Below are 25,874 nucleotides of genomic sequence, written 5' to 3' on the forward strand. Positions count from 1 at the left end.
TATTCAATAGTAAAGAGGAAGGCAGAACTTTAAAAAGTACATTTGAAAAATCACTGAGGCAAAATTCTGGATAAAACAAAAGCCATTTAGCTATGGTTAATATTGATGAATAGACACAAGCCGATTATAATATATAAATGTGGGGCGCCTGGGTGTCTCAGTTGGTTAGGTGAAAGACTCTTGATTTCAGCTCAGGTCATGATCTCAGGGTTGTAGGATCGAGCCCCACATTGGGCTCCATGCTGAGCAAGGTGTTTGTTTGAGATTTTCTCTCTTCCTCTCCTTCTGCATCCCCCCACTCTCTAAATATATAAATAAATAAATCTTTAAAAAAATACTTCATAAGAAAATAATATACAAATGCACCATGATAATTATATCTTACTGAAATTATTTACCTTTGATATGAAGACGAAACATAATACTCGTGAATTATGAATGTTTAAAACATTCCAACTGCACTTGTTTTTCCCATTAAAACATTTCCTTTTTCATACATTTTCAAACAATATTGATAAATAAAAATGGATTTTGTTCCTTCACAAAATTTGAAGTTTCTATTGACATTTCAAAGTTTAAAGAATTAAATTTTTTCTTCCTTAAAAGAGATTCTAGAATCTTTTGAAATACTGTTTTCAGAAATCTGTTATGTCTCAAATTTTAGCCTAGGTTTTAAAAAGAACCTTAGATGGTAATTCTGTCTTTTCAAATTACACTTTGAAAGTTTAAATTAAATAATAAATTTTGAATTATTGAATTAGTAATACTGATGCATTGAATGCTATTTACATTGGAAAGTATTTTGTGAATGAAGAATGTAATTTTATCTTGACATCTCTCCAAGAGTTTGATTAGAGGATGAACTAGTAGTATTGGACAGGTAGATAAGAATGAAAATCTTTGGCATCATTTGATTTGTACTAATGAGATATGAAACAGTTTGTTTTCAGTTCAGAGAGCTGATTTCTTCTATTTTCTCAGTTCCTGATCTTATTTAGAAAGAATTATATTTTGGAGCATGCAGCCTCCCTTAATAAAAGCACAAATAATACTGAGAAATGGAGTGATTTATTGAGAATGTCTGTCTGTTATAGAATTTTGTGTTGATATTTGAAACTTGAGAATTCTCTTAATTTTAATGATTCTCTATTTTCCCTGGTGGATAGAGCAAAACTATGTCCAGCGGGTGGTTTTTAAGGTGTTTATGAATAATAGTTGTTGCTCTGAGGATCAATTTAGCAAAGAGAATAATGAAAGTTTAGGAAGAATGACCATTTGGTCAGAAACCAAGTGGTCTGTATATTTTAGGTAAGTGAAAAGATTAGAAGGAATGGGTCTCAGTTACCAGGGCCAGATGAATAGGCTAATTAGGTAGCATAAGTAGAAGTAAGAAGGGAATCCAATTATCCAAAGGTTAGAGGTTCTGAGAAAATACTATGTATTCAAATGTTGAAAATCAATATCCTATCCTATTGCCTTATTTTTCCAACATGCTTGATAATTATGCAATAGTTCCATTTTGGTATCACTTATTTTCTTTAAGTCGGAGTCATATGGTCAGAACATTGGACTGGGAGTGAATTTTTGCTGGTTATTATAGGGATAACATTTTGAGAATATAGCTGATGTACTTTTCTTTTCCCACAAATTATGTTACTCTGTAGCTCCTACTGCTATTTGATTCTCAGAGGAAGAGCAGTATCATTTAGAATTATGATTCTCAAATTTGAGCAACTATTAACAACACCTGGAAAGTTCATATACTCTCGGACCGCCCCCTCCCCGCCCACCGAGTTTCTGATTTAGCAGGTTTGGAGTAAAGCCTAAGAATTTGCATTTCTCACAAGCTCCTAGGCAGCGTTGATACTGATGGGACCACATGTGAAGACCTGGTTTTGAGAACAAAGACATCTATAGTGCCCTTCTCAGATCCCCTTACAGTGCTCTATTGGCTCACAACTGCCACCTTCTTCAGAGAAGAGCCCTTGGCCAAATATATCCATCTTGCCTAAGAGGTAATGCAATCCCTCCACCCCAGGCCATTCATTTTCTGATTCAGGAAGGCAACAAGCCAGCCTGCTTCCCTCAAATTGGACCTACTCTACAACACAATTTATAGCTTTCTAGTGGATTCTGGCAAAGCTAGACTCCATCTGAGACCATATCATGGCTCAGGTTTTTATCCCTGCCCCATCCTGCTTTTCATACTTCCTATTTCATGAGAGTACTCTCTCAATAAACTACATGTACATGACCCTGCATTTCATACTCTGCTTCTAGGGAGCTCAACCCAAGACAGCATTCTTATGCAACTTTGAGTCTCAAACTCCATTTGTTAAATCCATAGGCATACAACAGTTCTGAGAGCCAGATATGGTTAAGAATTTTCTTTTCTTTTATTTTTTTTTAAGATTTTTTGGGCACCTGGGTGGCTCAGTTGGTTAAGCATCTGATTTTGGCTCAAGTCATGATCCCAGGATCCTGGGATGGAGTCCTGCGTCAGGCTCCCTGCTCAGTGGAGAGTCTGCTTCTCCTTTTCTTTCTACTCCTCTCCCTTGCTTGTGTTCTCTCCCTCACTCTCTCTCTCTCAAATAAATAAATAAAATCTTTTTAATTTTTTTTTTATTTGAGAGAGTGAGTGAGAGAGAGAAAGAGAGCATGAGCAGAGGGGGAGAGGGAGAAGCAGACTCCCCACTGAGCAGGGAGCCTGATGTGGGGCTTGATCCCAGGACTTTGTGATCATGACCTGAGCTGAAATCAGACACTTAATGGACTAAGCCACCCAGGCGTTCCAATAATTTTCTTCATTTAAAAATCTTCCATCCATCTAGTAAAAGCCATGCCTGATGGACTTAAATCATAGAAGTTCCTATCATCTGGAGAAAATGGAGGCTATACTTAACAAAAGTTCCCACCAAACTCGATGGAAAAGAGGACGAATGGATCTAATGAGAGAATTCTTGCCTTCCTATCTTGGGCTGAGGCACCCAGGAAGTTTGGGGGATCCTATAACAAAAGGTTTCTTTTTGCTTCCCTGGGTGTGACCTGGAAGTATAGTACAATCCTCAGAGAAGCTGAGTTAAGCATAGTGTCTCATCAAATGTCGCTCTTCACTGGGACATTAGAAACGATTCAGAGAGGTGCCTAGGTGGATGCAGCTGACCCAATGTGCTCATGTTCTTTCCCAGCAAAGCCTTTGGTGGTATGGAGAATTTCAAAATGTCCCCATTGTGCCTGATCTCTCAGTGTTCACTTGCCAATTAAATTCAGATTTCTGGCTTATAACAGTCTTTTTGCAAACAACTAGGTCCTTTTTGGAGTCTTTCTGATTACCCTACTTCTCCTTTCTTTAAAAGGCAGCCTGAGGGTGGGGGGTAGGAGGGTGAAGTGGCTTATCCAATTCTGTGTTGTGCTCTGGTTACCTCGACAAACACCTGTAAAATGGTAAAACCAGTGACCCTAGAGGTCTGTAACCTTGGTGTGGCTGATGTTCACTTGGTGGCCTTTATTTGCTAACTTGCTCCTCACCTTGGATATCATTGGGACCCCGCTGTGTGAAGCCAGGCTGAAATTCTGTTTGAATCATTAGCTTTGGTGACCTTTTAAGCCATTCTTTCTGCCATTCTTTCCTCACCTAGAGACTCCTGCTTCCACCCACTGGCTTGTTAGCTACTGCTCTCTTCTTTCCCTTATGTTATTCCTCACCCTCTTCCTGGCTTTAGCACACAGTGGGTTACAAAGCACAATGGAAGCTATTGAAAAGGAAAACCCTACTGTAACAGGTGGACAAAAAAGGATTCTTTCTCTCTCCGTTTTGGCAAGACCCCTTGCCTAACCCCCAAACCAGGCCGGTTGGCCTAAACCCCAAAGTAAGACGCAGGCCCACCAAATCATAACTAACACGGTCAGGAGAGATTTTTGTGACCCTTAGCTAATAACCCATCACCAGCCTATTAAGGGCATTGGAGAAGCTAGGGGCAGAATGAGACATTTTAACAGAGGGCTTCGGTGGGGAGAGCTGTCAGGGTACTATGAATGCTGTCCTCCCACAGGGGAGAGGGGGTTGCAGGAGGCTTTTCCCCTCACATAATGCCTAGGAAAAAGGGCTTTGATGAAACCACTTGAAGAGTTTTACTCCTTTATCTTGGAGTTTGGGGGCACAGTGGCCTGGTGTCTGATACCCTGAGAAATCTAAAGGATAAGAGACTATGGTTGACACCACTCTAACCTCAGAGTGAAGAGAGAAGACTGTGTGGGGTGGCCCATCCTCCCAGATTTTGTTGGGGGAAAAGTTGTGTGGATACTTCCTATGGACCAGATGTGGTTCAGAGGTTTTCACTTACCTATCTCAAGGAACTGCAAGAGAAAGACTCTTAGCAATAAAAATGAGTATGGACGGCAAATACCCCATGAAAACAGCACACAATAAAATGAGTCAGTATTAAACATCTTCAAAGTCCAGAGAGGGCCAAACACAGACAGCATGTCAGGATCTTTTTCTCCCTTCACCTGCTCTCGCTCCAAGCTCTCCTTGCCTTAGCTCTGGAGGAATCAGAGGCAGCCTGGTGAGTGAGGAGTGGAAGTTCCAGGCAACAAAATGGTGAAGACATCAAGCACCTGGTTCCACTGCAGGTGGCTGGCCAGACACCAGCCTGAGTTGGGGGCAGGGAGGAACTTTAAATGCAGTTGGTAACTTTGATCGTTTTACTGAACTGGGCTCAAACTCAAAGTAAGCCTGTCTGGGGGACTTGAAGTGGTTGGGAGAATTTTTGTTCCTTGTCTTGAACAAATGAGCCCATCTGGGTATTCATCTGGGGCAGTAAGAGTACTAGCTCCTCAAATTTGGGGACAGGGGAATCAAGAATACATTTATATTTAGAGGCGCTTTTTTAGCCCTGCTTATGAAACATGATAGTTACATTTCTTTTTGAACACCCAAGTAGAACTGTATAACTTCTCATCCTACCACAGGCACTTACTGTTTAACTACATGTTTCTCCTTTTTCTCCCTAAAGTTTCTGAGTGAACTCACTTAGCTGTAGCTAACACTGGTGAACGCCATTTCCCTGAGTCCTGTTTCCCCTCACGTGTTACAGAAGGAATTTGGGTGATAACTGAATAGCTCAGGTGATTGCTCAGGTATTTTCCAGACCCGTTGCTGTGTGATTCTACATATTTTTTTTTTGGTTTTCAAATGAGTTTCACGTTCCTCCTTCCCATACCTTTCCCAAAATTTTATGGGGCTATGGCCAAGGAGCTGAGCAAATGTGAGGAAAGTCTTTCAATTGTGTGAATTATTTGCTTTATACACAGTTCCCCACAGAGACATGTTCAAGAGGCTTTCACTTCTTAAAGCAAAAAGAACTGTCTGCATTGTGTTTTGATGGGAATTAAATTATAAAGATATTGTAGTTCTGTGTGATTGCTAAAAGCCAAGATGCCAAGCTTTGGAAAAGGTCATGATATATTCCTAGGAGAGTTTTCCCCCAAAAGAATTCTTAAGGGTTCTATTGTATTTTATAATATTGATTATCTTCCCTTACCACTTAATTTCCCAGGCCTATGCAGTGTCTGGTATAGTCAAGTGGTACACTTTATTAAGCACTTGCTATAGGCCAGACACTATTTGGGGTGCTTTATGTGCATTATTTCATTTATTTCTCACAAGAATCTTTTAAGGTCATCTCCATTTTTCTCATAAGGAAATCAAGTCAGAGAGTGGTTAAGAAATTTACTCAAGGTTTTACAGAACCAAGATCTTAACCGTTCCAGAGCCTGTTTTATAACCCTATCCATTCCCTCCTTAAAAAATGTCAAGGTTTTCTGACTTCCAGTACCTCATCTAGGAAGTCTGTGGAAAATAGTTCTCCCAGGCCTTTAGAGTGCTGGTATACTATCTTTCAGACATGTGTTTGGCTCATATTTAATGAGCTTCTGCCTTGGGCCAGTCACAGTTAGAAGCCGGGAATAAAATAAACAGGAACATGATCTGGGTGCCTACCCTCACATAACTTACAGTTAGGTAGGTGAGATGGACTGTTAATAGGAAATGACAGTATAATATTGTGGCGAAACACAGGGGCCTGCGAAAGGGACACCCAACCTAGACAAAGGGGCCAGTGAAGGCTTTTTGAGGAAGTAGCATCTCATTCTCAGTACACTCAGTACACTGCTTATATCTAGGATGAGGCCACTAAAAGCCAGCCCTAGCTCCTACAGAAGTACCAGAAATTCAACAAACACTTGCTGAATTAGTAGTGTCGGACTCCTTGAAAACAAAACAAAACAGAAAATCTCAAAAATACTGTGGTGACTACTTCTTCATTTCCCTAATCTGTGTTGATTGTTTTTTTTTCTAAGTGTAGGTCACCTTCAAACCATGAAAACCAAAAAAGTCAAATTTCTTCAGCAGTACCTTAATTCTGATCAATCCTAGAGCACCATGTCTCATTCTTCTTTCCCTGATGACCTGAACAAGAGTTGACAACTCTAGCCATAAACTCATACAGTGGGCTTAGGCTCATAGAAGTAAGTTAATGAAATACATTGTCGTTTTATTAAATCAAATTATGAAGGTGTACTTTTGAGCATTTGCAAATGTTACTCCTAATTAGCTCAAGGGCTCTGATATAGATGAACCCTACTCAAAGTCAAAAGGGTAGGTGAGCTTTTGTGTGTCTGCTAAGAGCAAATTCAGTATTTTGGCGATGAGGCTTATGTGAGTTTTAAAAAAGAGAGTTAAGGAAAATAATAATGTTATAAATAGTGACTTTGGATATTTTAAGCTATAATTAATACTTAAACTTCATTGCAATTCATCAAGAAAAGAGATTTATGACAAAATCCACAGTCCAATCTCATTCCAACACTCACCTTGCCAAGGCAAAAGCATCATCAATAAGACTTGCACGGTCAGCAGAAGAAAAGTTCTGAAAAGAAGAAGAAAAAGAGGTAAGTAGCACAATTCCTAAAGCAAAGCATGTTGAAAAAATTAATATCATCAAGACACTGTTCTTAGAACAAAAATAAAACAATTCACAACCACTGCTACTCTTACCTTGTGGTTGGTGGAAAGATTGGTAGCTATATATTCCCAAGTTTCTACTTCATAATTTACACGGTAAAACCCAATATGATCTGGGTTTATTTTGAGAAAAACATTTCCAGCAGGATTAGAAGAGTTCAAAGTGATTCCTGTGGTAGTAAATAAACACTAATGAGAAACATATTTGCATATACTGTAAACACAGAGAAATTAGGCCCAGAGGGTCAGAAGAAAAGAAAAGAAATATCAGCTCAAGGAGTCAAGTTTGATTTGGATCCAAAGCCCCAAAGCTTAATTCTTATTTAGTTGCCTAATTTTAGAATGTCACTGTAGTGCGTGAGCTGAAAAAGAATAACCAATGTAAATAAGTGTCCTGTGACTTGTGACTTGTACTTCTTACTGGTAGAAGCTTGCCAAGTGAGTGAAATAATTCTGTGCTTGTCAATTCTCCAATAAAAGAAAACAATTCCAAAAGACAGAGAGGTCCCTGCTTTTGGGGGTAGTCCATATATTGCTAATCATGATGGATTAATTACACAAAGAATATTCATTGGGCAGCCTGGGGAGGGGATAAAAATGTAAACATCTAAAAGAATACTTTATTTATTAAAATCAACTTTCAAAATGATGGCAATGGTTATTGCCTAGCAAAATAATGATTTGAGAATCAGTAATGCTTTTAAAATGTCAAGAAGGCCTGCAATAGAACTGCAATTCAAATACAACATTCTTGATTTTGTAATCCGTGTCATGCTTGCTCTTCTAATTTTATTTATCTTTGTAAAGTCTTCTGTTTCCTTATTTCAATTAATTACATCAATGCTTTTCATCAATGGATTTGCCAAATTAATTCTCTTTCTAAAGTAGCCTCCAGTATTTACATACGGCTCTAGTATATAGATTTTAGAAGCTCAACATTGAAGGAATAGAGACTTACGTTTGAGGTAAAAAATATTCACTTAAAATAATAGCTGTGCTCCAACATGACCAGTATCCATTTGTTAGCATTGCTTCTATACTTTTTAATTCATACACTCTTTTGTTTGCAAGGACAATATACAATTTAAATAATAGTGTGGGAATACTTCATATATTCAAGAAATTTCAAATAGGTTAATGTAGTGACAATGTAAGGATGTGATACTGGAAAATGAAGATGAGGCTGAAAATAAAGTCTAGAGCTTTGGAGTGCAAGAGCCACATGCCATGTGAAGGAATCCATCTTCTGAGAGATGATTAGATAGAGAAGATTTTTAAGCAGGGAAATAACATGCTCAAGTCTGCTTTCTAGAAAGATAATTTTGATGGTGGTACGAGTGATATATTGGAAGGAGATTTTAGAGTCTCCTGTAATCATCTAAGGCAAAAGAGAATGAGGGCTTATTCCAATGTGGAGGTAATGAAAAAAGAAAAAAGGTGATGTTTTCAAGACAGACACGTCACGGGTAAAATCAACAGTCGGTTTTCTTACTTGATGTGGATGGTCAGAGGAGGGGGGAAATGGCTTGCATGGTCAGATAAATAATGATGCTGCCATTACAGAATAGAGGCAGATGAGTTAGTTTGGGAGGAAAGAAGATTTAAATTTTGGAAGTGTTCACAAGGTTTGGAAGATATCCAGGACACAGTAGTTTTTCATAATATATGAGTAAGCTCTCCAACAAGACAATACTTTTTTTTTAGGAATGTTCAGAGTAGGTACTTGACAAATTATAAACCTTTACCTCACTCATGTAGTATTTATCTTTCTTTGTCATTCTCCCATGGACAAGTTGTTGAAAGGAAGCTAATCTTTTGGCAACCATACACTTTGAATATTTGTATCTGGAGGAGGGCCTCTTGCTAAGCACAGAGCCATATGTTATAGGAAAAAGAGCATGAACTTTCGAGTCTGACAGATCTAGGATAAAACCCTTGTTCTGTGACTAACTAGCTGTGTGATCTTGGCCAAATCACTTGACCTCTCTGTGTCCCTGTTCACCATAAGGGAAATAGGGATAAAAATCCCTCACAGAGCTGTTGTGAAGATTAAATAAGATAACGTCGTAAAGTGTTGGTTACAGAGTTATTTGTCCAACAGATGGTAGCTATCCTCATTATTATGAAAGGGGATATGCCACAGTTCTATAAATAGCGAAGCAAATATAAATAACCTTGAGAAGTTCCTGGCAATCCATCTAAATACTGCAGTATTTCAGTGTGCTTTATATATACCTAGTTAAGTCTGGCTGGAGTTACTGTGATTTTTCTCACTTTATAGATGCGGAAGCTGAGATCCAGGAAGTCAGTAGTTATGGACTTTCCAAGTTCATGCTACTTTCCCAGCAGTTGTTAACAGCAACGTACTGTTGGTTTGTTTAGTTACATAGCGAAGTAAGTAGGGCTAGAATACTGGTGCCCACTCCCGGCGGCACATGGGAGTCAGCGCGTATTATGTTTCGTTTCTCCACTTACTATTCATTGTTTTTCTGATTGTAACAGGCTTATGTGTTCCTTACAGTTCCAAATATGTATTAGGAAAATACAAAAAAAAAAGTATAATGAAGAATATAAAAAATGATCCACCACTAGTTAACATATTGTTCTTGTCTTCTTCGTGCGTAAATGTGCATATACACACACCCAATACACAGAATAGGACTTTACTGTTTTTATGATTCACAATCCTTTTCATTTGAAAGTATATTGTAAACACCTTGCAATTTTGCTTTCTATTTGAAAGTAGAGCTTCCCTGTGAAACGCTTCTTAAGCTGAAGTAGCAGAAAGAGAGGAGTATCTCCCACTTTCTAAAAGTCTGGGTTAATTCCACTTTGTTTTTTACAGAAGACCTATATTAGTACCTGTTTTTGCTAACTGAAAGAAATCCAAAGAGCATTTTCATTTTTATGAAAAAAGTCATTACCATACTAATGTAGGTCTTTTGTAAAAATGAGGTGGCAGAACGTGAACATTCAGAAAACAGGGGATATGTGCATGTGAAAATGTAAACTGAACGGCCACATAACACCCTATCGTTCAATTAATAAATCATCTTGTTCTGTTTCTTGCTAGTTTTATACATAAACGAGATGAATGAATTCTTTCTGGGTGGCAGCTCTTTCTAGAAAATTCCTTTTTTTTTTCTTTTATTTGTCTAGATGGTGGAGAAGATAGGTAATTACTTTTTCAAAATTTCATCCAGGGGCTATTTAATTTCAACCTAGATAGATTTCAGTAACAGAACTCTCATAACAGTTCTTTACTACAGGCATACCTCACTTTATTGCAACTTGCTTTATTGCACTTTGTAGATACTGCAGTTTTTACAGATTGAAGGTTTGTGGCAACCCTGCATTGAGCAAGTCCATTGGCATCATTTTTTCAACAGCATTTGCTCACTTTGTGTCTCTGTGTCACGTTTTGCTAAATTCTTGCCAAAACATTTCAAACTTCTCATTATTATTATACTTGGTATGGTGATCTGTGCTCAGTGATCATGACTGAAAGCTTAGGTGATGGTTAGCATTTTTAGCAATAAAGTATTTTTGGATTAAGGTATGTCCGTTGTTTTTTAGACATCATGCTATTGCACACTTAACAGACTATAGTATAGTGTAAACATAACTTTTATGTTATGCACTGGGAAGCCAAAAACTTCATTTGACTTACTTTATTGCAATATTCACTCTATTGTGGTAGTCTAGAAGCAAACCCACAATACCCCTAAGGTATGCCTGTATACTATTTTATATAAATAATTATAACAAACTTTAGACAACTAGACAGCTCTTGTGATAGCTTGATAATTCTAGAGAAAGAAACATTTTTCTTTAGTGATGTAGATGCTTTGTTGCATTGATGCTTTAAGCAAATTATTTTTCAGTGTAAAATGACAGTTTATATCTTATTAAATTTTATCCATCACTTATTAGTACAACAGCTGAAAAATACAAGACTAGTACTTTTTTTTACTAATGACACACTATTTATACTTGAGGAACTAAAACTTTCTAGTAGGATGCACTATCGGAATTTAGGGTCAAGGAAGAAAATTTTAATTTCTGAAACTAAGAGTAACATGATCTATTGTAAAATGGATTGGTTATACATTTGTAGTAATATTTTCAACAAATCATTTAAGAAAGTATTTAAGAAAGTATTAATGATTATGTTAGTAATAATTACAGAGTCCCTCCTAAATCTCAGCAAGGTTTTATGAGAATCTCCCTAAAAAGAAAGGTGTAGTATTAATATGCAATATATAATAAGCAGGAATCTGGAAGAATGCAACCTGGCTACCATGATGAACAATTATGACTGGTGATGGTTTTGGTGATTGGGAAGAAATAATTGCAAAGAAGAGTTAGATAGTGAAGATCTGTCAGTGTGTCTCAGTCTGCCGAGGGAAGTAGGTGCACAGCTGAGCTGGTATGTGTATTCCAGATCATTTTTTTTTTTAATTTAAAGATTTTATTTATTTATTTATTTACTTGACAGAGAGAGAGCAGGAGAGCACAGGCAGGGGAATGGCAGAGGGAGAGGGAGAAGCAGGCCCCCCGCTGAGCAGAGAGCCTGATGTGGGGCTCGATCCCAGGACCCTGGGATCATGACCTGAGCCGAAGGCAGTCACTTAACTGACTGAGCCACTCAGGCACCCCTGTATTCCAGATCTTTTAACAGATTTCCTCCTATAGAGAACAGTGTATATGGTAGAGATCTGTTATTTACCACACTATTCCCTCTTCCTCCCTGGGTATACAGCTAGACTATATTTATTAGCCTCCCTTGCAGTTAGGTAGCAACATGAGATTGACAGCTGGACACAGATTGTGGGCAGAAGTAATAGATGCACTTCTAGACCTGCTCCCTCCATTATCTTCCTCTGTCTTCTGGTCAGATGCAAAGATCTAGCAGAGGAATCGAAGGTCTAGGAAGCAGTAGAGCCATAAAAAGGAGGACATTATTATTTAGGAGTGAACCACCCAGGAAAGATGGCAGGTCAGGAATACCTCCATTGGTCTGTTGCATGAATAAGAAACTTTCATTGCATCAAAATAGCCTCTAAATGCAATAATTAGACTCCCCCGGTTAATGCAATATATGAGGCTATCACAGCTTGATGAAATCTCTAAAATAATTGATCTACCTTAACTATCTCTTTACTCTTATTAAGTAAACTTTCTTCTTGGAAAGAGATTCCTAATTACCTGACATGAGTATTCTGGTTCACCTTGCCAGTATATTTTTATTTGTATAAATTAACAAATTAGCATTCTTATATGTTTGCTTTGTGTGAATAAATCTTCCAAGCCTTGGTTGACCAGGGCTGAATTGATGAAACTGAGCTTTTGAATCTGCAAAACTGAATTCATAATGATTCAATCAAAATTCAAACATTCCGTGAGGCTCAGCTTCAAAGAATGAAGAAAGTCTCTCTTTCTCTTTGTTGTTAAATTTAAAAATATATGCCCATAATTATTTTGACATGAAATATTTAAATATAACTACCATTAAATTCTAGTAATATTCTATTTATATGTAGTCAGAACTTGGTTATCTAAATCATCCAGAATGTATCCTCAAATCTGCAAGAGTTATGAAAATAGTCATCACAAAGTCTATATCATTTCCTACCTAGGCCCTCTCTTAGACACTATACACTTAGAAATACCTATTTTAAAATATTATGTTTTAGTAAGATTAGTTATCTGACATCATGTGATAACCTTCAAGTCTTCTAAATGTTAGAAAGCAGCAGATTAAAAAGCAAAAAGTTGATATACTACTAAATGTAGATGCACTGACAAAGTAGTAGCTGGTACTAAAGATAGAGGCATAACTAAAGGATCTGCAGGCATTCTCGAACAGCACAGCAGGCTGAGGGCAAACCAGCCTCCAGTAAGCAAGGACTTACTAAACTCTTAGTAAGTCTTAAGATATGCACAGAACCTCATTGGCAATAGGGTGGTATTCCTGACCTGCCATCAAGGAGTATGATGTAGAGGTTGTATCTTCAAGGAGTTTGTCATTTAGTTAAAAAAGAAAAGACAGAGCAAATGAAGATTAAATAACAATGATGATATTCAAAATATAAAGTAGTAATACTAGGAATAAGGAAGGACTGATTAAACCGATAGCATAAAATATACTATAAACAGCGAGAAGAGAGATTACACAAGGCAGGTTGGAATAGCCTGAGAAGGGTCTGTGATAGAGGTCCTCTTCTTTTGTTATAAATTACATGTTTAATTTTTTTAATGTTTAAAAGATCATGTACAACACAAATGTAAATAAAAGGCCTTGGGGGAAGTCCCAACATCGCCTGGGAAATTTCTGGCTGATGAATCATCAAAGAAACGAAGAAGAGGGAGGTAGGGCTGGTAACCTGAGCTGATTGCCCATTCAGTGCACTTGGGATGTGTTTGTCATCCGTGCTCTGAACTGAGAGCTGAAGATGTCCCCAAACAGGAAACAGGAACTTATTGCATAGCCTAAAAATGGAGCAGGCACTTTGAAGTAGGAAGAGACGTCTAGTTTGTTTCTGGCTAAGTGAGCAGTCATGATTCTGAAATTTCAGATAAAGACAGGTCTGTCATCAAAGCTCTGTGAACATTGGAGCCTCTTCATTCATTCTTTCACTCATTTATTCAATAAACAATTACTGGGTAGCTGCTGAAGACATAGAACAACCACAACCAAAATAAATAAGCTCCATTTCCTCAAGAAATATCTATGGGGAGGGGAAAGACAGCTAAGTCAATAGTTAGAGCCAAAAAAAAAAAAAAAAATGTGTTCAATGTAAAGACAGAGGGATGCAGTTGCTGGGAGAGCTTTCTCCCCTTTCCTACTAGCATTCTCTGTCCAGAGCGTAGTTCCTGTCTACACTTGGTCAATCCTATCATCCATTTAAACACTACCTTTACCCCCTAGCTCTCAGACTAGACATCCTCTTCTTTAGTAACCTTTCCTGAACCCCCAAATCTGGGCTGGTGCTTCTTCAGCGAGCCCCCTTGGCTATTACCACACCAGGTACTTCTGACACATATTTACCTGCTGACTCGTCTGAATCCTCACCAGACAGTAAGCGCCAAGAGGGTAAGGATTTTTTCCCTCAGCATTATCTCCATGCCTACCTCTGTGTCTGGCACATAAGTCAGCTCTCAATAAATACTTCCTTGAAAGAACCAATTGATTGATTAATAAGTATTAAATTTATTATTCAAATATTCTCTCCAATAAGTACATAATCCATATAAGAAAAATGTTTATTGTTAACTCTTAAACTTTATTTTATAAAACACTTGAGTAAGCTCTAGTTATCCAGAAAATGCACTTTTTGGAAACCTCATTCCATGAAAATGCTGTTAGCACAGACTAATTATTCATACTTTTAAATTTGTTAACAGGAAATCAAGCAGCTGCCAAGATTCCTCTAACTTTCAGTTAACCAATGGCAACCAATGGCGAAAAGATGTAGTAATATGTTAAACCAAATTCACTGAACTTCCAATGGAATGAATGGTAGCCTCATTATACATTTTATCATTGGTATTGCACATTTTTTTAGGGGAGTGGTAGGGCAGAGGGAGAGGGAGAGAGAATCTTAAGCAGGCTCCACCTTGACATGGGGCTCAATCTCACAATCCTGAGATCATGACCTGAGCCGAAATCAAGAATTAAGACACTTTAACTGACTGAGCCACCCAGGGGCCCCAGTGGTATTGCACATTTTAGAAAGTCTTTTTTTTTTTTTTTTGTCTTCTACATTTTCCATTGGCAAACATGCTTATAAGTAAAAAAAAAAAAATGGTCATAAGGCAGATCACGAAAGATAGAGCTCAGTATTCAAAACTACAATCATATATAAAAGAGTAAGACAAAATGGCATTGATCTGGGAATTCTAGAAGAATTCAGGAGAAGCGTTGACCATAACAATCAAAGTAATTGTTAGTATAAATGATCAAGAGAAAGTTTTACCACAAAGCAACAGAACGAGTTCTTGCCTTGACAGTAGCAAAGCTGGTCAAGTTTATGGTAAAAATAAACACATACATACACACAAAAGAACTTATAATAAAAGTAAAAAACCCCAAAGGTGAAAAAAACCTTACTGGATTCACAGAAAAATTTGTACACAAATGTTTTTGCAGCATTAACAGTCAAAAAGTAGAAATAATCCAAATACTCATCAACTGATAAATAGATGAACAGGAGGTGGCATATCAATATGATATGAATATAATTTGTCAATAAAAAGGAATGAAGTACTGATACACGCTACGACATGGATGAACCTTGAAAACATTATTCTAAGTGAAAGAAGCCAGTCATAAAATACTACACATATCATTCTACTTATATGAAATGTCTCAAATAGGCAAATCTATGCAGACAGAAATTAGATTAGCAGCTGCTTAGGGCTGGGGGTAATGGGAGGAGAGAGGGATTGATAGCTAAAGGGTATGGAATTTCTTTTTGAGGTGATTAAAATGCTTCACATTTGACTATGGTGATGGTAACACATATCTGCAAATATAATGAATCTGGATTTATTATATTTGGATTCTACACTTTAAATGGGTGAATTGCAAAACAATGTGAATTTTATCTCAAAAAAGCGATTTAAAAATCAACCAATAGGATAAAAATTTACTTGCCAGGGAAAATCATACCTAATTAATATTTTAGAATATTTTGCAGGAGCAAATAGGCATATGTAAATAAAGGATAAATGATTTACTCTACTTTTATCCCTAAGAAGCCACAGGTGAAGAGTGCATGCCAAATGCTTTTCTGAAACCAACACTGCATGGGATGGGGTGAAGAGGAGGGTCATTTGTCTTAGAAAAGAAATGATTTGGAAACATAAAACAAACACAAGGGTAAACGTATAAAAAGGAGGAATCTTCTGGGATGGATGCTAAAACCTGCCCTATTTGTTATTTTTTTCAGCCATCTGGAGGAGAGAACATGTGATAAGTCCTCCTTGTTTTTATATAACTGAATTTTTCAACAAAGGAAAAGACAAACCAAGGGAGATAAAATACAGAAATATATTTCCAGTTGATTTAAGTAAGCAGTGCAGTCACAGCTGAATTTTAACACAGGCACGTGCCAAGTAATTCATTTAGGGAGATTGATGGATGGACAGACGGATGAATGGATGGATGGAAATATAGATAGTGCCTTAGCTACTGGTGACAATTTACAACTTAGAAAAGATAATTTGGAGTCATTAAGGATTCTAATGTCATACTGAATTGGAAAAATGATAGGTCTAATGTAATGACAGCATTTTAAGAAACCAGCATTGTCACATAAACTTTTAAGAAATTCCATGACTTACTTCTCTGATATAAAGAAAAAAAAAGCAAAGAAAGAAAGGAAGAAGGAAGGAAAGGAGGGAAGAAACGAGGAAGGGGGAAAGAAAAAAAGAAAACATATATTGATCATCCAGTGGTTGGGTGTGTGACCCTTCTTTGGATATGGGTATTTGTTATTCTGTCAGTCACAGTAAATCATCAAAAAAAAAATATCTCAAGGTAGTAGAAAATTTCTCATTATTGTAGATAAAGGCTTGAATTCATTGATAAATTACTTAAGAGGGCTCTTTTAGCTGTAATAAGTTCCAGCTTTATTGTTGTTTCTTTACACTTACATTAGTTTAATGTGGCACATTAATTTCAAAAGAAGAAATACATCAATTGATGACATTTACCTTCTGTTTCTGACCTGTTGTAGATTGTAATACTTGATACATTATCTTCAGTCCATTTAATTGGAATATTCCATGTGTAACTAAATTTTTTTAAAAAGAAAAATTTAATTTTTATTACTAAAAAATAAAAACATTTCCAAAATAAAAATACTTAAAAAGCAATAGACAAGCATGTTTTCCTCATAAATGATCATCCAGTGTATAGGATACAATTAATGCAGTTAATATAAAACACTCTTTGGTGATGAGGATAAGCCATATAACTGCTTTCAATTTCTATAAATCTCTAAGATTTGGAACTTTGTATCAACAAATTAGCTAATCATGAAGATTATTTCAATAAAATGCCTTGAGGATTTGAAATAATGATATTGCATAAATATAATACATTATATGATAACATTGAGCTTTCACACACATACTTGCACATATTCTAGTATGCTTAGTTTCTGTCAAGGAACACAAAGCATTTTTCAAATTCAAAAGTCAATCTTAAAACACCGTGTAGGGAATACCACATTTTAGAAATTAGGTTGACACTCTAATTACACCACCACCATCCAGCCCTTAAAGATTCTCATGTTCCTTCAATATCTCCTATTTTGCATCATGTGAGTCAGGTGTGCTGAAAAGGAAAAATCATCAGACAAGCATGTTTTGGGACGTTTTAGTGTTCTCAGTAGCTACTTAGTATTTTCTTGTGGAGCAAGGGGAGGAGGTTAGCTTTGTACTTTGGTATGATATATACTTAACATTTTAGTCTTGAAATCTCATAAAAGAGGTCTTAAATTGTTTTGTTTGTTCTCATGCCATGTACTATCAGAAAATACAAGAGACCTAGAAAGAAGGTGAATCTGTGTTTGAATTTGGGTTCCAACTCAAAGTTTGCCTTGTTTTTCTTCATCTGTGATCATTCAGGTCCCTGACAGAGAATGGAGAATGATTATTTCTCCTTTTCAAGATATAATAAAACTTATGTAATTCAGGGAGAATACATCTTTTAAGATTTATTTATTTATTTCAGAAAGAGAGCGGGCGTGAGTGGAGAGAGGCGCAGAGGGAGAGGGAGACAAGCAGACTCCCCGCTGAGCAGGAAGCCTGCAGCTGGCTCCATCCCAGGACCCTGAGATCAGGACCTGAGCCAAACTCAAGAATCGGAGGCTCAACAGACTGAGCCATCCAGGCGCCCCATGGGGAGAATACATTTTGCCATCTACACGAAAGAAGTAATTCTTTGTTTTATAACTGTTGAAACGTTTTATAGGATTGAGTTGTTAGTACTTTCTTTGAGGATTTTATTGCTGTGGAATGTTTTTGGCTCCAAGTTCCATAGGACCAATACATACATTGTTTCTTGGGTCATGTTGCAAGCATTGTCAGTGCTCTACCCTTATCCCCTTGAATCTCTTTGTCATTTTAGTACCCCCCCAGATCCCAAAGTGCTCTCCTTGCCAACAGCCAAGCGCCTGGGTCTCTCTGTCAGAGGACTGCCCTCTAGCGGACTGAGCAAGGAAAAGCCAGAAGTTCCTTGGAATTTAGTCTTGGCTGCCGTCCTCAGCCAGTGATGGATGGGCGTTGAGACTCTTCCTTGCCCCATCTGTCAGGACCACTCTACAGCACTATCCCCGCTGGATAGTTATCCTCCATAGCATCTGCTCGATATTGCACTCGGCTACTTGATTACCCACGACCCACTCCCCTTCCAGGCTTTCTTAGAAACACTTCCTGGTGAGTAGCTTTCACTTGAATCATCACCTCAGCATCCACTTTCAGGGAAGCCGACCTAAGAGCGATCCCTTGCAGCTTCTCAACAGATAGACAAACAAGCACCTTTTAAAGGTCACATCCTATCTACATATTTCACTCTTTCACTGCTCTTCCGTTTTGGTCCTGCCACATAAAAGAACATTTCTTCCCCTGTCTACATTTCCCCAATGCCGCCCTGACTGCAAGGATGGAGCACGCAAGCGTCTGGATGCCCAAGTGCACAGTCAGGATTTCATAACTTGACTCTTCCCCCGTAAAACATGGTCTCTGGGACTACACTGTGCCTAAAAGTAGACATGAGATATACTACTTAGTTATGAAAAAAAAAATTGCTCTGAAGTCTGAGGGGATCACAAGACTAAAAACATAGGGGGTTGAGGCTATATAATTTTCTAGTTTTAGAATCCCTTACAGGATCTAATCTAATTTGAGTAAAAAAAATAGATTTGGGTACAAAATATCAAGAAATGGAAATTACGTAAATGGAATGAGAGAGTCTTCTATATGTTGCCTACAATTTAGGAGGATCAGATTTCATTTTTAAAGGTATGAGTCACTTTTTTGTATCTAGCACTCTAACAAACTCTGGTAGTATTAAACACGGTCAACCTAATTTTCACTAAAGAAATTGACTTTGATTGTCCCCAAATAACATGCCTACTCCCCTTCTTCCCCTATTTACATTGAGTGGACTGCCGAAGACATGTTCCTGATAGAGAACTCCCCCTAATGGAGACAGGAAATATGTTTGTTTCTAAGAGATGGTTGAGACCATAGTGTTAAAACAATAACTTATACACCTGTGGGCCATTTGCATTGTACAAAGTTTCTGGTCAGTAAGAATTCCCTAATCTTGGAATATTTAAGCAGTGAGAAAAGGGAGGGGGCCATTGAGTTTAACCACGTTTCCCACCAGACAGAAATATATCTGGACAGACAGTAGGTGAACACTAGGGTTGGAGAAAGGCCAATTCCTTTCTGGTGTCATGAGGGCATATGTTATGATCTAGGTTTTTCAGTCAAGTAAAAAATCATGAAGGATCACTTTTGATGTAATGTTTTCTTTCTTATTTGTTCAGGAGCTGCTATAGATTTTTAACAAATGTTCTCAACAAGATAGCACATGTTTTCTGGGTTTATTTTCCTTTCCTTTATTATTTTTTTTACAAAAATTGAGCAAGTAGATTCACTTTCTGATAAGTGATCACTAAAAAATCATGTATCTATGAATCTAAATAAAATAAAAATAGTAACTGAAGGTAAAAACTAAAGAAAATATTAGAGAAAAGTATAAATGTTAATATAGTTCCATGTTCTGAATCTTAATGAATACAATTTAAAGATTTGTTATAACTGAAAAAGTGAAGACCTGATAATACACTTCATTTGCGGGGTAATAAATTTTTTTATTTGTGTGGAGAGGAATGCATAACCAAGGAGTAATTCAAACAATGCAATCCCACCAGTTTAAAAACAGTGTTCAGGGGTGCCTGGGTGGCTCAGTCATTGGGTGTCTGCCTTCGGCTCAGGTCATGATCCCAGAGTCCAGGGTTCGAGCCCCACATCAGGCTCCCTCCTCAACGGGAAGCCTGCTTCTCCCTCCCCTATTCCCCACGCTTGTGTTCCTGCTCTCACTATCTCTCTGTCAAATAAATAAATAAATTTAAAAAAAATAAAATTAAAATAAAAACAGTGTTCGGTATGTCTTTGGCTTAACAAATCAGTGGATACATATGACAGAAGGGAACAATTACTACAAAGCTTTCCTAGTGGAAGTTTGTTTCTCAAGAGAGAAATCTTTTTAATTTTAATACCCAAAGGCTATTAAATAGCAGTATTAAATATGGCCAATCTAATTTGCTAGAACATAAAACAGTAACTATAAAATAAACAGTTTATAGTTAACAGTACAATAGCACAAATTATTATGTGGATTTTTATAACTGAATTATCACCTACGTCAGATCGACTCATTCATATATTACGAAGAGGAAAGAGTGGAAACAAAGCTCTTCTATCATAATCTTTCTTTTCCAAAATAAAGAGAAGATAAAGTAGTATAAATAGACACTCCCTGACTGATCTCATTTGGTCTAGGAACTCAAATTTCCTTTGTTTTGGTGTGAGCTATTAATTTTCAGAATTTGCATACAGCAAGATACCCAGTTCCTTTGAATGTCATTTACTGTGCTGGAGCTGAGTGTCTGATGTTTCCAGAAGAGGCTGATCACCGGCCTCAACAAGGTGAGCACCACTGGCTTTCTTGATGTTCTTCCAGTTCACATGCCAACTAGTATCTTGAAAGTAGCTAATTCAGTAATTCTGAGTGCTCTTCATTCTCTGATGCCTTGGACAGGAAGTCCAATTTGAATTTTGGCAATTTGGAATTGTTGGAAACACTCGAGTGTGCTATTAGCGTGATTTAATTTTCAAAGCCCTGAATCGGAAGCCAAGAAACAGGGTCTAGAGTACATATGATAAGTGGGTCTCTAAAGATCTTTCAGTTCTCTAGAAATTTGGCTATGACCACTATAGAACAAGATGAGAACAGTATTCTAAAATGAGATGGTTATCTGAAAATTCATCCAATGCAGTTCCCTGCATATCGTTTGTTCTCTAATGAGAAATTTGAGCTCAACCTCATCTTCAGCCTCAACCTCAACCTCATTACACCTGCCACACCCCTCCTCACAGCCACTCTCCTTGTGCAGACCCATCCTCTGGCTCATCTCTCATGTGAGTTACTCATTACAGTTACCATAGAAACTGACCTCCCTGCTCCCACTCTTGTCCCACTCTGACCTACTCTCTATAATGCAGCCAGAGGGGAACTTTGAAAAATGTAAAGGTGAGACTGCTAATTCTTTCTCTTTGAAGTCCTTGAGTTTGCACACTATTGTTCAAAATCTTGAACAGGATGTGCGTGCCTGGCCCCTGCCTTCCTCCCTCACCGCTGTGCCCAGTGCCTCTCTGCTGTTCAGCTTCTTGGACCCAGACTGCCAGTGTTCAGCTCGAAGTGCCATCATTTACACTTTGGGTAACCCTGAATAAGTTATTTCATCATTTTCAGTTATTTCTCCCACCCGTTATAATAAAATGCTCTAAAGTGCTCAAAGTAGTGACAGCTACTTAGTAAATGCTCAGTAAGTGTTGCATATTATATGGGTAATGCCACTTTTTAAACTCCAGAGCCTTCATACATGGAGTTTCTGTTTTGAACACCCCCCCCGCCCGCCATGGGCATCCCCTCATATGAACCTACACAGCTTAAATCTCACTTCTTCAAGGAAGAAAGTCTTCCATGGCCCTCCCTCCTCAAGCGCACCTCCTGACCCACCTGTTAATTCAGGCTCAGTGTATCAGTGGGCACATATGACTGGAGAGCGTAATCATTGTGCAACTCCCCCAAGGAAAGCTTGTTTCACAAGAGAGAAACATTTTTAAGTTTTAATATCTAAAGGCTCCAGCAGTATTAAATTTGGCCAATCTTAATTCGCTAAACCATAAAACAGTAACTACAAAAGAACCAGCTTATAGATATTCTGGGACGCCTTTGTCACACCCTATAATTCTCCTTCCTCGTGTTATCTTAATTGCTACCAGATCATTGATCTTGTGATGATTTATATATAAGTAACTATATAATAAGAGCAATGAGACTATTAAAAAGGAGATAAAGAGGGCAAAGGGCCTTTTTAGTGGAAAATGGGCAGTGGAGATTAGAGATCACCAGAAGTGGCAGTGGGTGCAAAAGTCTCTCTACCAAACTGAATATTCAGAAGTTGAAAGAAGAGACCATCAAAATTGTCATGCGTGATGGGTGTTAGTTGAACCTATGGTGGGAATTATTTCACGATATACCTAAATCAAACCATCATGTTTTACGCCTTAAACTATACATGACACAATTATTTCTCAATGAAACTGGAAAAAAAAAATTGGCAAGGGTGAAATTAGAACACTGTCCAGGCCACCAGGGCCGCACGTGCTATGTTGTTGCCATTTAGCCAGGATTCTGTCTAGGCGGGGGCTCATCTGGGTAATGGGTGGCTGAGATGATATCCCCAATTGTGATATACCCAGGTTTTTGTGGCCAGCCCCGTACCAGAGGTCCTGAGATCCTGATTTTTTTTCTCTTCTGTTGGCAGCAATTGGTACCCCAGAAGTGTATACAAAAATATCGAGTCATACAGAAATGGATATACTATTAAGACTTTCTGTACAAGCTATATTCACACAAGTGTGATCAGTGTGAAATCACGGGCTGTGTTGCACATGTTTTGTCAGCTTTTAAAATATTTGCAACACTTTCAAAAATCTGGGAAATTTATATGCAACTAATGAATCATTGAACCAAAAACTAATGATGTACTATATGTTGGCTAATTGAATTTAAATTTAAAAAAAGGAAAAAAAAATCTGGCAAATTAGAGGGAAATGACATTGTATTTATAATTTTAACTGAAATTGTTAGGACACCTTAACTCAGTAGTCCTGTTTAAATGTCTAGAAAAGTTTTGAGTTTGTGAAGTCAAAGGTTTGATTCTCAATATGCTGAAAATGCCCAAGAAATTTGATATACTCTATGAATTTTAATTTGTTAAATTCATAAAAACATATAGGAAGTTCTTTTAAATTCAGTTTATAAATCTGTGTCTTTAGCTGTTTGTATTTTGAAATTATAAATGGGATTTAATAAAATTTTATGTGGTGATGTTCAGAAGTTTCTTATAAATGATATTAGCAAAAGAATTTGAGTGATCAAGTTTATAATTGCTCTTTAATATTCAGGAGATTTTCATCTGTGCAATTTATAAATAGAAACATCCTCATCAAAAACTAGAAAGACTGCCATTGAAAAGCCAGTCTCCTTTTCCACCCTTCCCACAGGCTGGCCCCTCTCTCAGAAGTATCTTCTTTTAAAAAAGTACTTCTGGATTTAATTCTCCTGATGGCTAATTCTGTAACTCTAAATAGCTCTCTCTCTCTCTTTTTTTTGCCCCAGATAGTATTTGTTAACTCATCCATGAGACGGGGTGATTTAGTTTACTTATACTAATTTATCTTCCATTCCCCCATTAAGAGTCAAAATTTAAGAAAGTAAAATTATTATTAGATTTCTATAGGTTGTAATTGTTCCTTTCAATAATGTACTCAAGCTGTCATTTCCTGTCTCATAAATTTTAGTATTGCTACTCTCTCCTAACTGTAAAATAGGAGATTTTACCCCTACCTACCTTAGTGAAGAGAAACTGTAGGATATCCTATGAAGTGCTGGTAAATACTTAACAACTGGCTCTTGGGGGCGGGGGGGCGGGGAACTGAACACAGTATTTGCTGGTTTCCATTAACTCACCACATGATCTATTTCAAGCTACCAGCATGATGGCACTGAGTTGGGATTAACGTCAGCACCCACCAGCACACCACTGAATTAGGACCCAACGCTTCCTTCCACCTCTCCTCCCTATTTTACCTCCTTCCTTCCGCCAGCTTTTTTCCTTGTTACAATGTTAAGACTGCTTATATTAACAATCTTCTCTGCCACTGTAACAAAATCGTTCCGTTATTCATCCCTGATTATAAAAGTTAAAAGCCAATAAGTAACATTTATGTAATCATACTATTGTAGACATGTTGTTGGCCAAGAAGTGTGTTAGAGTTACATTTCCTTCTCTATAGGCTGATTTCATGGCCCCCTGAGTCATTTAAATAAAAATTTACCTTAATACCCTAACATAAGGGTCAAATGGACTCCTTTTGCTTGTATTTATCAATGGCATAAAATTGTTCTACCTTGTTTATATTTTTGGATCACAATTTTTACATACAGCCTTGATTTGGTTTCTCTAGTTTTCTTCTTTATAGTTGACTTAACTGATGGGCCTTCACCAGCTCCTCAGGTTTTTTCATTCTCTCAACCATACTTGCTTTTTCCTGGTGCTCACCAACCTGAGCCCAGTCATCGGGTCTTATGCATGGCACCGTGAGCCCACTGGCTCACTAATGGCCGGCATTTCCTGTCATGGTTTTCCTTGGTTGGACGCATTGTTTCCTGGAACCACGTCTTCTTCTTCTTCTTCTTTTTTTTTAATTTATCCATATTTTTCCTCTTCTTCCTCCCCTAGTAACTTTCTAGGAAGGGCTCTGTGGAAAGCATTTTCTGGGGCTCCATATTTGAAAATGTCTTCACTGTGCTTTTGCATTTGGTTTAGTTTGGGTGGAGAACTGGAGGCTGAAAATACTTTTTGCTTCACCCATTTTAGATGATTGTTCCATTCATGCAGATATAGCTAGGTATATATATATATTTTCCTTTTTTGTACTGTGTAGTCAATGGACTTTTTAATCAGAATCCCTGTGTCCTTTATTATTTCTTTGATATGATTTGCCTCTCAAGTTTCTCTGTTTTCTTTTTTGAGAGACATCTATTAGTTGGGTGCTGGACATTGCATATTTGTCTTCTCTTTCATATTTGTCAGTTCTGTGTGTGTGCCCTATAACTTGAGACAGTTCCCCAAATTTATTTCTACTTGCTTGATTAATTCTTTGACAACCAAAAATTTAATCTTCCAGAGCAATTCTGTATTCTAAGTTTGTTTTGTCAAAGACATTCTACTCTTAGTAAATGGGTGTTAATAGCTTCTTTGATCTCCGAATGTATTTCATAAATTTATTTTCTATTTCCTCAATTATGTTTCTTATAGAGACTATTTTTTGTTTGCTCAAGTGAGATTTTACCTTTTATGCTTTTAGGGTTTTTTTTTTATGTGTCGTGTGATCTTAATGGTTCACCCATATTTTAGAAAGAAGGACTAAATTAATTATTCTTGGCATCTTGCTTGTAATCCCTCTGCTGTTGAGAGGGGAGGTGTCTTTTTGAAACATGCTTTTCCTCTGAACAGGATGTCTGACTGGGAGCTCTGTGTATGTATAAGGGGAGCTGGCAGCTCTAGCCCATCCATCCCACAAATGCCATAAGAGGAAAGCTTTACTCTGGGCTTCCTAACCAAATGGAAATCCTTAGCTCTCCTCCACTGCTTTATTCAATTTACTTGGCGGGGGCGGGGGGGGGGGTGAAGAGCCTTTGGATTTTTGCCTTGGGTCATTGCCAGGCTTCTGGCAGACTTCTGAGAGCTCTGAACAGAGAACAGGATGGTAGTAGATGCAGGGAAAATGGAATGGGGGTGTGTCTGACTGGCACAATTGTCCCGAGTCTAGACTTCAAATTAATTGCCCTATTTTCAGCCTCTCTTCTCACTCCTGCACTCCGCTTTTCATGCTGACAGTGAGCCCAGAGCCCACCTAGGGATAGGGAAGATATTTCTACCTCTACCTTTTTTATCTGGCTGCATCTTCCTTA

The 25,874-nt window shown here is 37.6% G+C and overlaps 1 protein-coding gene across 1 annotated transcript in view; it reads right to left on the minus strand.

Moving 5' to 3' along the window:
• Positions 1-25,874, minus strand: part of ENPEP (glutamyl aminopeptidase) — an 82,266-nt gene that overhangs the window by 13,582 nt on the left and 42,810 nt on the right. Inside the window, exons 11-13 of the mRNA XM_028121320.2 lie at positions 16,745-16,824; positions 7,058-7,194; positions 6,874-6,929 (exon numbers count right to left, since the gene is read on the minus strand). Of these exons, the coding sequence (XP_027977121.1) occupies positions 6,874-6,929; positions 7,058-7,194; positions 16,745-16,824 (273 nt within the window). The remainder of the gene's footprint in view (positions 1-6,873; positions 6,930-7,057; positions 7,195-16,744; positions 16,825-25,874) is intronic.

Source organism: Eumetopias jubatus, unplaced genomic scaffold, assembly GCF_037043125.1.
Source record: "Eumetopias jubatus isolate StellerSeaLion01/CBP00866 unplaced genomic scaffold, mEumJub1_p1.0 scaffold_2, whole genome shotgun sequence".
NCBI lineage: Eukaryota > Metazoa > Chordata > Mammalia > Carnivora > Otariidae > Eumetopias > Eumetopias jubatus.